The sequence below is a fragment of the Amborella trichopoda genome, chromosome 2 (genome assembly GCF_054954075.1).
Source record: "Amborella trichopoda isolate Santa Cruz 75 chromosome 2, AtrichopodaSantaCruz75HAP2 v2.0, whole genome shotgun sequence".
Lineage (NCBI taxonomy): Eukaryota > Viridiplantae > Streptophyta > Magnoliopsida > Amborellales > Amborellaceae > Amborella > Amborella trichopoda.
The window spans coordinates 57,091,786-57,110,008 of record NC_142337.1 but is presented as its reverse complement, the minus strand read 5'-3'; the positions used below and the strand labels follow the sequence as shown (position 1 = coordinate 57,110,008).

Below are 18,223 nucleotides of genomic sequence, written 5' to 3'. Positions count from 1 at the left end.
TATTAATTTGTAAATGGTGGTGGCGTAGCTTCACTTTTAAGGATCATCTGTAGTATAAAGTTTTGAAGACCAAATATGGTTTTGATAGACATAGCATGTGGATTGATAATAATAGAGGTGCCAATGCTTTAATTGTATGGAAGGCTATTGTCTTTTGTAAGCCGTTCATAGCGAGGAATCTTCGGTAGAATATTGATAATGGGGAATATATATCATTTGGCATCATTCTTGAATGGGAGACTATCTTTTAAAATCGAGTTTCCCGAATGTCTTCAATAGAGTGGTGGATCAAGATGCTAAAGTGGCAGATATTGTTGAGGAGCAAGGAGATAATGCTGTCAGGAATGTGTCCCTGTGGTATAATAGGATTAGTGGGGAGGTCTTTGACCAATTTCGGTCTCTTATGGAAATTCTGGATAAGGTCTATATCCCTTAAAATATGGAAGATAATCTTATTTGGGATGTAGAATATGATGGACTATATTCAGTAAAGTCTTGTTACCGCTTGTTGTTCCATAATAGTTGGCGCTGGTCACTCCCATTGGTTTCAAAAGTTTGGAAATGACCCATTCCTCACAAAATCCAAATCTTTAAATTGGCTGGCAGCCCAAATAGAATACTTACTGTCAATAATATTGTGAAGAGGGGAAATATTTTGTCAAATATTTGTCTTATGTGTAAGGAGAATGCGGAGTCCGTAGCGCATTTGATCCCTCATTGCTCCTTTGCTTCTAGGATATAAGATCATTTCTTTTCGCTTTTGGGCTTTCAGCTGACGATGCCCCAAGAGTCTGCAGGGATTATCTCGGAGTTGTCAATGCCCTACTTACCCAAGATTGGGTATGTAATTTGGAAGTTTTTGGGTGACTTGATTCCTTGGGAGATCTGAAAGGAAAAGAATAAGCGTACCTTTGACGGAGTCTGCCTTCATGTTGAGAGAATTCTAGACAAAATCTTTCATTTTCTATGGTCTATTCTTGGTGTTTCCAAGGAAGGGAGAGGCATTTTGCAGGTTGATGTTATCACCAACCTTTCAAATCTTATGATGGTGGGAGTGGTGAAAAGTTGGCTGGTGAGCTTTTGGACCCCTCCTCTATAGGGGACTTTGAATATAAACTTTTATGGTAGTTCGTTGGGGAACCCAGGCCCTATAGGTGTTGGGGCCCCAGGCTCTGTAGGTGTTGGGGAAGTTGGGCGGTAGGGGAAACCACAACAAATAATGTTGAATTACTTGCCCTCCAACAAGGTCTCAAGATTCTGCATAGTAAAAACTTGGGCTTTTGTTGGCTAGTGGAGGGAACCTCTTTGAATGTCATTCAATGGTGCAAGAGGGAGTTTCTGGTTCCTTGGAAGCTAGTACCGATTTGGCTACAGGTTATGGATATTGCTGTTGTTTTGTCGATATCCTTCTGCCATGACTAAAGAGAATCCAATTCTCTTGCTGACTCTTTAGCTAAATTTGGTTCTTCTCTTCCTTCTCTCTTGATTTCTGATGATGCAATTTCCTTTGGGTAATTATTAATAAAGGTTCTTGATATTTGTCAAAAAAAAAAGAATATCTTGCTTGTATGTTGGTATCAAGGTTGGAATTTCAACCAATGGGAATCAATTAAATAAGAGAAATTTATAAAAATACCCATAGGAAATTGACTATTTAACATTGTACCCATATCTTTTGATTTTATTTCATAATACATATGAGAAAACACATGAACATGAGCTAGAATATTTCAAAATAGGTAAATTGTTAAATAGTTCATCTCTCTCATGGGTATATTGATAAACTTCCCAATAAACAAAATATACTACTCTCAACACGCACAAAAAATGGTAAATCTTTGGTCATACACAAATTTGATACAAATAAAAGTAGGTATAAAACTTACTTTTCCAATTTAGGATAAATCCCTCTTCTCATGCACAAATTCGAGAAGTAAAAAACACAAAACTTATTTCACTCTGATCTTTTCCTTTTCGACAAGCCAATGCCCGCACACACATTACTACAGCACACTTTATTATCAACCAAACCACGCTGGTTATACGAAAGAGAAAGGTAAAGAAAAGAAAGCAAGCACAGTGGGTATGGATGCAAAACAAGGAGCTTAAGCATAAGCATCAGGGTTTTGAAAGAGGAAGGCCTCAACAGCTTTGAACAGATAGAGGAGGTTCTCTTTCATTTGTTTGGCCTCGTCATCTGAGAGAGTTGCATCACCGATGGTATCGTAGTCTACCTTCATCTTGGCCTCTGTTCCGCCATTAGCAGCCTCGTCAAACTTCACTTCATAGACCAGAGAGTTGAACCTGGTCCCGAGGCGCTCTCCTTCGATCACAGTGTATTTGAAGAAAGACTTCTCCTCATCGAACACGTCTGTCCTACCCTTAATAAATCGGTATTCTTGCACCACTGGCCATGAGGATAGAAAAATACTATGTTAAGATGAGAAATTAGGACATAACTGTATCACCTATTACCTTTAAGATGATCATGTTAGAAGAAGAAAATGATTTTGCCTTGAATGAAGTAATTCTATGATATCAGAGAGAGAGAGAGAGAGAGGATCGACATTTTCAAACGATGACTCTCCAGGACTGCCAATTGCAGAGAGACAGAGAGAGGATTGACAATTTCAAACAACGACTCTCCGGGACTGCCAATTGCTATATATATATATATATATAGGTGCGGTTTTTTATAAGGGTGCAACCTTGAACAATCCAATTAAGGTGCACCTTAAAATTTTATTATAACATGTAATTTTGTTGTAAAAAATACTTATTATTATCTTAAAATCTATTTTCATATTTAATTAAAAAATTTAAATTTCAAAAATGGTTAAAATCAAGTAGATCTATAAATATATGAAAATCTTGAAAATAGACAGTCTAGATAATGTGTTGCAAGATGCACTATTATCGGAACGTCAAAATTTTTTTTTTCATATTCATGCATCTCGATGTCGAGATGATTGATTAGAAGGTTTTTTTCAACATTAAAACAATATTTTTGATAGATTTTTGAGGTGCATCTATGATTCTACATTTTAAAGTTACAACCTTATATAAACTATTCTATATATATATAATTTAATATTTCAAGCTTAGACTTGAGGCCTTCGATTTTCGAGGGCTTTTTCACTTAACACCATTTGCAAAAGTTTTCACGCTAGGATGAGATGTCACTTCGTCTTTAGATTGAGTTGAAGATTTGAATAGACCTTCCAAAGGGGGCATCTCTCAATATGTATTGCCCATAAAAATCCATGGCCATGAGGTACATCACCGTCCATTTAAATGGTTGGATAACGATGGACAGAGAAGGACCCACACAACTATGAAATAAATAAATAGTGGGGTCCATTTCCTTGCTGGTACTAAATGTCTAAAACTCTTTTTCTTTTAAGAATATTTAATAAAATATGTTTAAGACCACCCTAGATCCATCACTAGGCGGAATTTTTAAAATGGGACCCATTTGAATTTAAATGGAACTTCATTTAAGATTTTTCCTTTTATTTTATTTTTGTTGAAATCAAAGAACTCTTTTTTTTTTTTTTTTTGGGTAGATCAATAAGGAATATAGGGTTTTGTTAGGTAGATTAACCGAAGGGTCCTACCCGATTTTAGAAATAATTAACGGTTTTGGATCACATCACATCATAGTCTAGACCAGTATTTGAGACTCAAGTGGTGCTACCACCGCAACTTCAACCCGATTTCTGATACCGGGGACACTTGATTGATTGCATGAGACTTAAAAATAAAACTCTATTGGGGTGCAGCCACAGCCAACCAATTCCACCTGATCTAATTCTCAAAGGTAATTTAAGCTAATTTTTTCAGTGCAAAGCATCGGGAAGAAAGAGAGGGAAAATTTGAATTCACCGGGGTTGCTATAGATGGGGGGCAGAGAAATCGAAGTTTTCCTAGTCTAAAGAGAGAGAGAGAGAGTTGCAGAAAAGTTAAAGACATTGGTGGTGCAAACCTTCGGTGAAGTTAAACCGTTTGACGGTGCCAACTCCACCATCTCCCTCACATAATATCATATTAAGTGAGGCATCACCTTTAGGACGATGTTGTGCACGTCCTTAATGCTCGCGTTCCACAGTCTCGCGGCTGGGAGGGGAGAGACATACTCATTGGATAGAGTGCCGGAAACCATATTTTCCGATTGGTGTAAAAACAAACAAGAGAAAGAGAAAGAGAGAGAAAAGGAAAGGGATAGAGATAGAGATAGAGATTGTGGAACTGATAACGATGATGAGTGCAGAGTTAGAGAGGTATTTATAGAAGAAAGTAGTGTGGGTTGGTGAGAGTGAGAGTGAGAGTGAGAGTGAGAGTGAGAGTGATTTTAGGGCATAAGTCATTAAAAAATTGATATGAATGTGATATTTGAGAGAGTGGTTGTTATTTGCTGGGAGGAATGAGGGGCGTGGACAAGTAAGCGATATTATTTAAATATTTTTTAAGAGAGGACAGTATATGTGAAAGCAAGACCCGGTATTTTTTTATTAAGGGTGAGTGGTGTAACAATTAGAGAATTTAAATTAATATATTTGGCTGGTTTTTTTGGACGCCTCAAGAAATTCTTAAATGACAGGTAGATTTTTAGGTCATCGTTGAAATTTTTATAATAAAATTACGACGAGCTTCGGAGGTGCGCTTTAATTAGATTGTTCAAGGTTGATACCTTATACAAACACCCTTTCATAATGGAATAAGTTCACCTGGGGTTGAAATCTTGTACTGTAAGAAAAAGGCGCATTTCAAAAATTTATATTGTTCTGACCGAAAAACCCTCTAATTGATGATCATCTTGACATTGAAATATATGGATGTGAAGAAGAAAAAAAGATTTTAAAGTCTCAAAAAAAAATATATCTTGTAATAAATTATCTAGACCATTTATTCTAATGATTTTCATCTATTGTAAATCTGCACCATCAAACTTTCGTAAATTTTTACCAGTATGGGAGACTCGGAGAAGCATGCGTACTATAAAAGAAAAAGAAAGGAACTGCTTTTGTTTCACACAAATTCTTTGTATTTGGGGCAAAACAAACACTTAGTTCATGGAAAAATAAATGAAAATAGTCTGAAGCTTTAATAGTCATACGAGAAAAATGAAGATATAACAATTAGTTTTTTATTTTATTATCACTATCTAAAAGTTCAGGAGTAAAATTCCAGTTTTACCAAAATTTGAGGGTTGGATTTTTCATGCCTATCAGACGTAAGAACTGAGGAATCTCTCCCATGTAAAGCATGATTTGATTAAACTTTGGAATAAAACAAGAGAAACTAAGCTAGAAGAAAGTACAGCAAGGGATTATTTTTTGTGACTTGCAAACCTTAATTAATATAGCCAAGACAATAATAATTTTCTATCATTTTAAAAGCTATGAAATCTCAGAAATTTCCTATGGCTTTTCCTTTTATGAGAAAGTGGGATATGGAGATGGATCAAGGGTGCCTCCATTAATTCCCTAAATAAATTTTAAGTGATAATTGGAGATAGGAAATAGTCATGGGATTACAGGAGGAAATAAGATTTCTATTTTTATTCTGGGTGTGGTTTGTATAAGGCTGAGACCCTCAACAATCAAAGTAGGGCGTACTTTCAAATAGTGCCAAAATATATTGTTTCAGTATTAGAAATCTTTATAATAGCTTGAAAACTTATTTTCATCTCGAATTATAAAATTTGAAGTTAAAAATATTGTAGATCGAGTAGATCTATAAACACTTGAAAATCTTGAAAATTGACAAGATAAATTATACATTACAAGATGCACTATTTTTAATACTTGAAATCTATTTTTTTTTATGTTCATACATCTTGTGCTCGAGATGATCGAATTGAGGGTCTTTCAACATCAAACCAGCCTTTTTTAATGAATTTGTTAGGTGCTCCTTAGTTTAACGATAAAGGGAAGGGAAGGGAAGGGATAGAGAGAGGAAAACAAAATAGTTACATTAGGCAATATTAAATGCTTTTTTCTTCATGGTAGAGAAAATGTCATTTATCAAAAATTTAATGTAGATGATATATGTGGTAAGAATAAACAAATGGATTTACATAAGGGTCTTCAAACCTGACGGCCAAAGAAGTATTATCATTTTCCTGCTCATGGGCCCACATCAAGAAGCAAGTAGGCGTATAACAATCTTCAATTTTCTTTCCTTAGCAATAACAAATATTAACTGATGATTCCTAAGAGTAGGTACTTTAGCCGCTTTTATTTTAGAATTAAATGCTTATATGATTTGTCCTTTATATAACAACTCATTGTGGTACAATGACAAAGGTTTTTGACATATTTGATTGATAAATATATTAAATTTCACCAACCTCATGTGCGTGGCACAAGGAGGGGACAAAAATAAAAGCAATACAATCTTAAGAGATTGGTCAATAGTCGTGAATTTGGAGTTTATGTCGACATTTGTTTATAGTATTCATGTAAAAAGTATAAATAGGATATTTCTTTCATTAATAGCTATTTTTTATGGTTCTATTTGGGCTTGAATAAACCTTTTGAGGTAGTTTCATATGCTTTTGAAGTTTTTCCCATTTTTCTAAAGAAAGATGAGGTGGGGAAGAGCCTGGGCTTAATTCTAAGCTGAATTTCTACGAAGGATAGGGCTCTGTCCCCACTGACTCACCCCAAAAGAAAATAAAAAATGATGAGGTGGGGAAGAAGGTGGGTGTCACTGGTGACTGACCTTGACTAAGAACGAGTCTAGGTAAGGTGCATATGGATAAGGGTTAATACCATTGATGTGGCAGCACTACAGTTAGAGGACCAGTCAAGCATTGAGAACAAATTTCCCTTACAATAAAAACTAATGGTTAATTAAGTTTTTGGTAAATTTTTAGTAAGAGTAAAGGATGGGCACTGGTGGCTGACCTTGACTACAAATGAGTTTAGGTAAGGTGCATATGGATAAGAGTTAATACCATTGATGTGGGAGCACTATTGTTAGAGAACCAGTCAAGCATTGAGAACAAATTTCCCTTGCAATAAAAACTAATGGTTAATTAAATTTTTAGTAAGAATATCTTGCTTGTATGTTGGTATCAAGGTTGGAATTTCAACCAATGGGAATCAATTAAATAAGAGAAATTTATAAAAATACCCATAGGAAATTGACTATTTAACATTGTACCCATATCTTTTGATTTTATTTCATAATACATATGAGAAAACACATGAACATGAGCTAGAATATTTCAACATGGGTAAATTGTTAAATAGTTCATCTCTCTCAGGGGTATATTGATAAACTTCCCAATAAACAAAATATACTACTCTAAACACGCACAAAAAATGGTAAATCTTTGGTCGTACACAAAATTGATACAAATAAAAGGAGGTATAAAACTTACTTTTCCAATTTAGGATAAATCCCTCTTCTCATACACAAATTCGAGAAGTAAAAAACACAAAACTTATTTCACTCTGATCTTTTCCTTTTCGACAAGCCAATGCCCGCACACACATTACTACAGCACACTTTATTATCATCCAAACCACGCTGGTTATACGAAAGAGAAAGGTATAGAAAAGAAAGCAAGCACAGTGGGTATAGATGCAAAACAAGGATCTTAAGCATATGCATCAGGGTTTTGTAAGAGGAAGGCCTCAACAGCTTTGAACAGAGAGAGGAGGTTCTCTTTCATTTGTTTGACCTCGTCATCTGAGAGAGTTGCATCACCGATGGTATCGTAGTCGGCCTTCATCTTGGCCACTGTTCCGCCATTAGCAGCCTCGTCGAACTTCACTTCGTAAACTAGAGAGTTGAACCTGGTCCCGAGGCGCTCTCCTTCGATAACAGTGTATTTGAGGAAAAACTTCTCCTCATCGAACACATCTGTCCTATCCTTAACAAATCGGTATTCTTGGACCGCTGGCAATGAGGAGAGAAAAATACTATGTTAAGATGAGAAATTAGGACATAACTGTATCTCCTATTACCTTTAAGATGATCATGTTAGAAGAAGAAGAAAATGATTTTGCCTTAAATGAAGTAATTCTATGGTATGAGAGAGAGAGAGAGAGAGAGGATCGACAGTTTCAAACGATGACTCTCCAGGACTGCCAATTGCAGAGAGAGACAGAGAGAGGATTGACAATTTCAAACAACGACTCTTCAGGACTGCCAATTGTTATATATATATATATATATATATATATATATATATATATATATATGCAGTTTTAAAAAGATTGCAACCTTAAACAATCCAATTAAGGTGCACCTTAAAATTTTATTAAAACATATAATTTTGTTGTAAAAAATACTTGGTATTATCTTAAAATCTATTTTCATACCTAATTAGAAAATTTTAAATTTTAAAAATAGCTAAAACCAAATAGATCTATAAATATATGAAAATCTTAAAAATGGACGGTCTAGATATTGTGTTGCAAGATGCACTATTTTCGAAACACAAAACCGTTTTTTTTCATGTTTATGCATCTCGATGTCGAGATGATCGATTAGAAGGTTTTTCGATTAAAAGGTTTTTTTAGACATTAAAACAATATTTTCGGTAGATTTTTGTGATGCATTTATATGATTCTACATTTTAAAATTACAACCTTATATAAACTTTTCCATACATGTATAATTAAATATTTCAAGCTTAGACTTGAGGCCTTGGATTTTCGAGGACTTTTTCACTTATCACCATTTGCAAAAGTTGTCACGCTATGATAAGATGTCACTTTGTCTTTAGATTGTGTTGAAGATTTGAGTTGACCTTGCATTCCGAAGGGGGCATCTCTCAATATGTATTGCCCATAAAAATCCATGGCCATGGGGTACATCACCGTCCATTCAAATGGTTGGATAACGATGGACAGAGAGGGACCCACACAACTATGAAATTAATCAAATAGTGGGGTCCATTTCCTTGCTGGTACTAAACGTCTAAGACTCTTCTCTTTCGAAAATATTTAATAAAATATGTTTAAGACCACCCTAGATCCATCACTAGGCTGGAATTTTTAAAATGGGACCCATTTGAATTTAAATGGAACCTCATTTAAGTTTTTTCTTTTTATTTTATTTTTGTTGAAATCCAGGGAACATTTTTTTTTTTTTTTTTGGGTAGATCAATAGGAAATATAGGGTTTTGTTAGGTAGATTAACCGAAGGGGCCTACCCGATTTTAGAAATAATTATCGGCTTTGGATCACATTATCGATCAGTATTTGAGACTCAAATGGCGCTACCACCGCAACCTCAACCCGATTCCTGATACCCGGGACACTAGATTGATTTCATGAGACTTAAAAATAAAACTCTATTGGGGTGCAGCTACAGCCAACCAATCCCACCTGATCTCATTCTCAAGGGTAATTTAAGCTAATTTTTTCAGTGCAAAGCATCGGGAAGAGAGAGGGAGAATTTGAATTCACCGGGGTTGCTAAAGATCGGGGGAGAGAAATCGAAGTTTTCCGAGTCTAGAGAGAAAGAGAGAGAGAGTTGCAGAAAAATGAAAGACATTGGTGGTGCAAACCTTCGGTGAAGTTAAACTGTTTGACGGTGCCAACTCCACCATCACCCTCACATATATCAACACTTGATATTATGTGAGGCATCACCTTTGGGACGATGTTGTGCACGTCCTTAATGCTCGCCTTCCACAGTCTCGCGGCTGGGAGGGGAGAGACATACTCATCGGATAGAGTGCCGGCAACCATTTTTTCCGATTCCTGTAAAAACAAACAAGAGAAAGAGAAAGGGAAAGGGATAGAGATAGAGATTGTGGAAAGGATGACGATGATGAGTGCAGAGATAGAGAGGTATTTATAGATGAAAGTAGTGTGGGTTGGTGAGATTGAGAGTGATTTTAGGGCATAAATCATTAAAAAATATATGAATGTGATATTTGAGAGAGTGGTCGTTGCGTGCTAGGAGGAATGAGGGGCGTGGACAAGTAAGCGATATTATTTAAATATTTTTTAAGAGAGGACAGTATATGTGAAAGCAAGACCCGGTATTTTTTTATTAAGGGTGAGTGGTGTAACAATTAGAGAATTTAAATTAATATATTTGGCTGGTTTTTTTGGACGCCTCAATAAATTCTTAAATGAAAGGTAGATTTTTAGGTCATCGTTGAAATTTTTATTATAAAATTACGACGAGCTTCAGAGGTGCACTTTAATTGGATTGTTCAAGGTTGACACCTTATACAAACACCCTTTCATAATGGAATAAGTTCACGTGGGGTTGAAATTTTGTACTGTAAAAAAAGGCACGTTTCAAAAATTTATATTGTTCTGATGTCGAAAAATCCTCTAACTGATGATCATCTTGACATTGAAATATATGGATGTGAAGAAGAAAAAAAGATTTTAAAGTCCCAAAAAAATTATATCATGTATTAAGTTATCTAGACCATTTATTCTAATGATTTTCATCTGTCGTAAATCTACACTATCAAACTTTCGTAAATTTTTACCAGTATGGGAGACTTGGAGAAGCATGCGTACAATAAAAGAAGAAGAAAGGAAGTGCTTTTGTTTCACACAAATTCTTTGTATTTGAGGCAAAAAAAAACACTTAGTTCATTAAAAAAAAAATGAAAATAGTCTGAAGCTTTAATAGTCATACGAGAAAAATGAAGCTATAACAATTAGTGCTTTTTATTCTATTATCACTATCTAAAAGTTCAGGAGTAAAATTCCAGTTTTACCAAAATTTGAGGGTTGGATTTTTCATGCCTATCAGAGGTAATAACTGAGGAATCTCTCCGATGTAAAGCATGATTTGATTAAACTTTGGAATAAAACAAGAGAGACTAAGCTAGAAGAAAGTACAGCAAGGGATTATTTTTTGTGATTTGCAAACCTTAATTAATATAGCCAAGACAATAATAATTTTCTATCATTTTAGAAGCTATGAAATCTCAGAAATTTCCTATGGCTTTCCCTTTTATGAGAAAGTGGGATATGAGATGCATCAAGGGTGCCTCCATTAATTCCCTAAATAAATTTTAAGTGATAATTGGAGATAGGAAATAGTCATGGGATTATAGGAGGAAATAAGATTTCTATTTTTATTCCGGGTGTGGTTTGTATAAGGTTGAGACCCTCAACAATCAAAGTAGGGCGTACTTTCAAATAGTATCAAAATATATTGTTTCAGTATTATAAATCTTTATAATAGCTTGAAAACTTATTTTCATATCTAATTATAAAATTTGAAGTTAAAAATATTGTAGATCGAGTAGATCTATAAACACTTGAAAATCTTGAAAATTGACAAGATAAATTATACATTACAAGATGCACTATTTTTAATACTTGAAATCTATTTTTTTTTATGTTCATACGTCTTGAGCTCGAGATGATCGAATTGAGGGTCTTTCGGCATCAAAGCAGCCTTTTTTAATGAATTTGTTAGGTGCTCCTTAGTTTAACGATAAAGGGCAGGGAAGGGATAGAGAGGGGAAAACAAAATAGTTACATTAGGCAATATTAAATGGTTTTTTCTTCATGGTAGAGAAAATGTCATTTATCAAAAATTTAATGTAGATGATATATGTGGTAAGAATAAACAAATGGATTTACATAAGGGTCTTCAAACCTGACGGCCAAAGAAGTATTATCATTTTCCTGCTCATGGGCCCACATCAACAAGCAAGTAGGCGTATAACAATCTTCAATTTTCTTTCCTTAGCAATAACAAATATTAACTGATGATTCCTAAGAGTAGGTACTTTAGCCGCTTTTATTTTAGAATTAAATGCTTTATATGATTTGTCCTTTATATAACAACTCATTGTGGTACAATGACAAAGGTTTTTGACATATTTGATTGATAAATATATTGAATTTCACCTAACCTCATGTGCGTTGCACAAGGAGGGGACAAAAATAAAAGCAATACAATCTTAAGAGATTTGTCAATAGTAGTGAATTTGGAGTTTATGTCGACATTTGTGTATAGTATTCATGTAAAAAGTATAAATAGGATATTTCTTTCATTAATAGCTATTTTTTATGGTTCTATTTGGGCTTCAATAAACCTTTTGAGGTAGTTTCATATGCTTTTGAAGTTTTTCCCATTTTTCTAAAGAAAGATGAGGTGGGGAAGAACCTGGGCTTAATTCTAAGCTGAATTTCTACGAAGGATAGGGCCCTGTCCCCACTGACTCACCCCAAAAGAAAATAAAAAATGATGAGGTGGGGAAGAAGGTGGGTGGCACTGGTGACTGACCTTGACTAAGAATGAGTCAAGGTAAGTTGCATATGGATAAGAGTTCATACCATTGATGTGGCAGCACTACAGTTAGAGGACCAGTCAAGCATTGAGAACAAATTTCCCTTACAATAAAAACTAATGGTTAATTAAGTTTTTGGTAAATTTTTAGTAAGAGTAAAGGATGGGCACTGGTGGCTGACCTTGACTAAGAATGACTCTAGGCAAGGTGCATATGGATAAGAGTTAATACCATTGATGTGGGAGCACTATTGTTAGAGAACCACTCAAGCATTGAGAACAAATTTCCCTTACAATAAAAACTAATGGTTAATTAAATTTTTAGTAAGAATAAAGGATGGGGTTTTTGGTGCATCAGCCGATGCACTCTATTCAAGTGGCATCTCCTTCCGCATTCCATCTTAGAGGTGGATTTTGGATCTAAAGTTTTACAGGCAGGTAACTCAACCATAGTGATCATGAAACTAAAAGAAAAGACAATTTATTTAAGACAAATGATTTTAAGTTTTCTTTTTGGATCATTTTTTAATCTTTTTGCTATTTCAAAATAACCTATTTTAAGGTTAAATTCCATTTCTTTTTTTGTCAAATTCATAAAAACTTGCAATAATAACCATGTGAAATTTTAGATCCAAAATCCATGTTTGACATAGATTTTTGGAAGGAGACATATGACTATGGATGCACATTTTCAATAATAAAATCTGACCACTGTTATTAACTGGTACTGGGGCCTAATGAGATATCACAATGGTGCAATTTTAGTTACCTATTTTGGGCCTGTGGGTAATACTGCAGCAATTGAAGCACAAATGAGGGCATTACTTTTCATTGCGGAAGATCAACTGAAAAACATACCTGAGGGGTTTCCATGAATGTAGTAAAATGGGGGATTGTATATTATGAGATGATTTATTTTCAGTACAAAGAGGTCACAATTATTTTTAATCATTAGATGTGAAATATAATAGATGAAAGTGTGTCACAACATTCGAGAAATTTTATTTTGAGTTTTGTGCCCAAATAATATCCCCAACCACTTGCTGTCAAATCTATCGATCAATGATGATTGTGACTTCCATGTACAAAAAAAAAAAAATTATCTCATTCTATACATTTCCATAAAATGGTATGAGGTTGAGCAATGTATTTTATGGACTCTTAGCTAGGATGAAATTCAGGACCCGAGCAGGGGGGAAAACATCACCTATGTTCATGCATATTGGAAGAAGCCACCATGCTGGCAAGACAAGGGCGTATAGACAATTCTTTTGGCCAACCCCACCTGGTAACATGAAAAAGTATCACGTTACACTGAAAAAACAAACAAAAAGAAAAGAGACAAATGTTACCCTATGGTTACACTAGTATTCAATGTTTAAAAACCCGACGATTTCTGCTTTAAATTGCCAATTTGATAGGATCGAACTGGTTCTACAATGGTATAAGTACGCCCAGTTCCCCCCTAAAACCCCTTCATATATATATAATATAATGTTTTCTTAGATCCCCTCTAAATCCTCACTATGTAAACCCTTATTTTAATTTTATTTATTTTTTTAATATCTTTTTGGATCACTAATTTGGACCTATCTATATGATCCAAATCACCGATCCAACGAGGGTATGTGGGCGAATGGTCTGCCTTATTTATTTGGGTTCTAAACATTGCCACTTTTACAAAACCCAGATACGAACGGTGAAAGCACCTCACATATCTAGATCGTTGGATCAGCGATCCGGATTAGTTAGGAGCATACTAAATCAGCAATCCATAAAATATTTAAACTAAAAATAAAAGAAAAATTAAACTAGGGGTTATAAAGTGAGGATTTAACAAGGACCTAAAAGGACATTAGATATGCTTAAAAGAGAAAAAATAATAATAATGAAATGGGGGGTTTTAGGGGAACGGGCTGGGAACGGCACCTTGGAACCGGTTCAGTCCAAGCTGAATACTTAGTTACACCATAGAGGACGATATAACAAGGTACATTAAAGATGATTCTATCACTGATTGTTATATGAAAAAACATATAACAAGATTATTTACTTTAAATACGAGGATGGCATAATCATCTTATGCTATTAGGTGTGTCATTGATAGGGTTCAAAGTCCAAAAGAATAAATAAATTAAAACTTTGTGATACACACCAAACTATTGAATTCGCATCCGATGATTAAAAGTGATTGGGATCTTCTTGTACTATCTATAGATAAACAATCTTACAATTCCAGGAAAGGGGCTCGGGTTGTGGTGGTAGCATCCTCACACGTAGTCATTGTTGGATATGGTGATATCCAAAACCACCTAAATTAGTAAATCCCATATTATGTAGGATTGAGATTGATATTGATAAGTTTTCTAAAAGAAATAAAAATCCAAAAAGATTAGGACTTTTGGATATATCGTTTGGTTCTTGAAATATATATAACACTTATAAGAAGTTTCATATTTGGTATGGACTCTTATCCTTATATATATATATATATATATATATATATATATATATATATATATATATATATATATATATATACATATATATATATATATATATATATATATATATATATATATATATATATATATATATATATATATATATATATATATATGGGATAGAAGAGCAGAAAATTTGTGTGCCCTATTTGAGTCACCATATAGAAAGGGGGATTCCTATAAAGAGAGAGGTTAGGCATCATCTGCTTCAAAAGCACCGCCTCCCTTTAGAGAAAAGAGAGCTTCCCATGGAGAGAAATTCCACGTTGTCCCTCCTGTAGACTGGGTTTTGTCAAGAGTTATAGAGATAACTCTATATCTCAAAATCTGTAATGTAACTTTATTGGTAAAATGAATTTCAGTTTGCCGTACCTATAGATGTAGCTCTCTTGGAGTGAACCACGTAAATCTAGTATGGTGAATTTCCGTTTGTCGTACTCATGGATAGCCCTCTTGAGGTGAATCATGTAAATTTGGTATAGTGAATTTCAGTTTGCCATACCCATGGATGTAGCCCTCTTGGGATGAACCACGTAAATCTTTGTGTTCTTATGATGATGTTGCTTTATTTCTCGTATTGTGGCTCGTGCTCTCTCCTATTTTGTTTCTAGCTGGATAAATACCTCTTTTTACATATAATAAGGTTATTAAATCCTAACAGCCAACACAACGTAGTTTCCATTCCTATCAATAGCATCATCCTACTAACACCCTAAAAAATCTAACTCATGTAGGGAATGTCTTCCCCCTTAATTATCAAAAAAAAAAAAACAATTGTTATGTTCAAAGGAGTGAACTCTCCTTTGGTCTACCATACCCCACACCAAGGTCCATCATTATATGACAAACTTTGTCGAAATTTAATATATTTGCATCCTAGGTACCCCATCGTAGGTTCGTTTAAGAAGATTAAAAAGATTTTTTCCCCTACTCTTCTTCTTCACGTATCTATTTTCGAAGAAGTTTTCCGGTTCGATAGTGGGAATTTGAACGAGGAAGGCCACGTGTCCACCTCAACCTTAAAGTTTGTCCCTTCTCAAACTAAACTTAACCTGCTCATATCATTATTAGTTACTATTCTTTCCAAACGTTGTCGTATTATTTCGCTCTGAAGTTAAGGCGGCCACCGGGCCGGGCTCGGTCAGCCCGAGATATTTACTAACCAAGGCTGGCTCAAAAAAATTAATTTCCTTACGGGCATCGGATCCGCTTACGCCTCTCCAGAAGATGCTTTACGAACAGTGGCCCAGGCCCTGACTTTTTTTTTCTTTTTTTTTTTAACCTCTCTTTCTAAAATTCTTTTATAGGCTAGTCTTTTATTCAAATTAAACCCCAAAATTATCCTTCCAACTTGGTGGCTGGAAAAGATCTTAGTGTCCAAATTCAAAACATAATAATAAATAAATAAATAAATAAATAAAAAGGGGCCAAGAAGCAACTTGATTACATCCGTCTATCTGGGCCACACAAAAAACCCAATCCATCCATCTCAACCATATGAAAACCCAATTTCATAACAAACTACAACTACCCATTCAAGCCACTCCCACAGAGAGAATGAGACAGGTAGGTCTCATGTGTTGCTTCATTGAAGGCCCAAAGAACCTTGCCTGCAGAAACCCATGCTGTCCAAATGAGAGTTCAGTAACAATTTTTCAACAGAATAAACCCACCAAGGTATGTTTTGAAAATTAATCAAATAAAGGTATAGGAATCAATCAATCAACCATCTGTCATTAAATTGTCCTCTTTATTCCCAAGGAAGAGTCGATCTTAATTCAAAGTATTCTCAACGGTATTAAATATTGGTAATGGAAAACTGGAAGAACTCAGGACTCATGCTACGTTACATCATAACAGTTATCATGATTTGACAGTGAGGACTAGAGAAAAAAAAAAAAAAAGCAATGAAAGGAAAAATAATAATAATAATGAAACAAGAACATCTATCTTCAAATTGATAATCTCAACATCAAGATGTATGGACCTCAGAAAAAAATGGATCTCAAGCTTTAAATTTTATATTTAAAGACAAAAAAATATTTTAAGGCTATCACAAAGATTTTCAGTATTAAAACTATATTTTTTGATACTACTTGAAAGTGCGTTTTACTTTTATTGTTTAGAGCCTAAGCGCTATACAAACCACACCCTTCCAAAAAAAACCATTGACTTGCCAAATGAAAAAACTCGAGCGTATACCGAGTTTTTCACTGCAAAAACTCGCCCAATTGTAGATTGAATCAACTCATGCGAGTCTGTGACTTGAACTAAGTTCTTATTCTCTGTGAAGAAAACCGTACCTGTTGTCCCCAAAAGATCATCAATTTTATGGTTTTCATTTCTATTTGATTTGCCAATCTAAAGAATTCAAGAACGTTCACCAAAAAAAACAGATAACCTAGTGTCTGTATAAGTGTAAGGTGATTCAAATCGGAAACCGCCCAGCCAATGTAAAGATTTCGAGAATGTTCACCAAAAAAACAGATAACCTAGTGTCTGTATAAGTGTAACGTGATTCAAATCGGAACCGCCAAGCCAATGTAAAGATTTCAAGGATGTTCACCAAAAAAAACAGATAACCTAGCGCCTGTATAAGTGTAAGGTGATTCAAATCGGACTTAGATAAGAACAATCTGATTTTGGTGAATCAGCCCGGTGTTTTAAAAAATTCAAAATAATTATATAAAATCTCAAAAATAAAATAAAATAGGGATTTTGATTGTAATGAATTTTTAAAATATTTTTAATCATTTGGCAAAGATTGAAAATTGTTTTGGTTATTAATATTTATTTTTATATTTTTCCCTTTTTAAAAAATTTTAAAAATACGTCTAGGTACAAATCAATTCTTTAAAATCCATTTATTTTCAATTTCATTTAGATGTGCTTTATTTAATCATGCTTTAACTGTACTTTTCATATTTTATTAGAACTTATTCTATTTGATTTGGTAAAGAATTCAAGAAGGGTGAGGTTTGTATAAGGTGTGAACCCTATTCTATTGAAGCTAGGTGTACCTCAAAACTATGGCGAAAATATAGTTTTGGTACCGCAAAGCCTTGCAATGATGTGAAAATCTATTGTTGACCCTAATTATGAAATTTAAAGTTCTAGACATGTTGATGATCAAGCAGATATATACATACTTGAAAATCTTAAAAATTGATGAACCAGATAATATGGTGAAAGATGAACTATTTTTAGGACTAGAAATCCTCTTTTTTTTCATGTCAATGAATCTTGAGGTCCAGATGACTGAATTGAGGCTTTTCAAGCCTAGGAACAACCTTCACTAATGGATTTTTTAAGTATAATGTACCTATGTAGTATAAGGTTGAGCTTTTATATAAACTTTTTCCATTCAAGAATGTTCACCACAAAACGAAAAACCTAATGTACGTATCACGGTTGAAATTGCCTTGTTAGATCGGAACCGGGCACTGGCTAATTTTGGTGAACCGACAGGGTATTTTAAAGAA

General features: G+C 34.3%; 1 protein-coding gene and 1 pseudogene across 1 annotated transcript; both read right to left on the bottom strand.

Annotated features, from left to right (window-relative positions):
• Positions 1-1,853: 1,853 nt before the first annotated feature.
• Positions 1,854-4,416, bottom strand: LOC18431333 (major allergen Pru ar 1-like; annotated as a pseudogene).
• Positions 4,417-7,358: 2,942 nt separating this feature from the next.
• LOC18431334 (major allergen Pru ar 1) lies at positions 7,359-9,794 on the bottom strand. The gene is made up of 2 exons (XM_006841459.4): positions 9,530-9,794; positions 7,359-7,911 (listed from the first exon to the last, which is right to left on the bottom strand). The coding sequence occupies exons 1-2, from the start codon at positions 9,711-9,713 to the stop codon at positions 7,610-7,612; spliced, it is 486 nt and encodes a 161-aa protein (XP_006841522.1). The 5' UTR covers positions 9,714-9,794; the 3' UTR covers positions 7,359-7,609.
• Positions 9,795-18,223: the final 8,429 nt, after the last annotated feature.

Excerpts from the sequence above, each read along its gene's own strand:
- LOC18431334 (XM_006841459.4), bottom strand. The coding sequence starts at position 9,713 with ATGGTTGCCGGCACTCTATCCGATGAGTATGTCTCTCCCCTCCCAGCC. Across the intron at positions 7,912-9,529 it reads ACAGTTTAACTTCACCGAAG|CGGTCCAAGAATACCGATTT; the intron begins GTTTGCACCACC and ends CCTCATTGCCAG.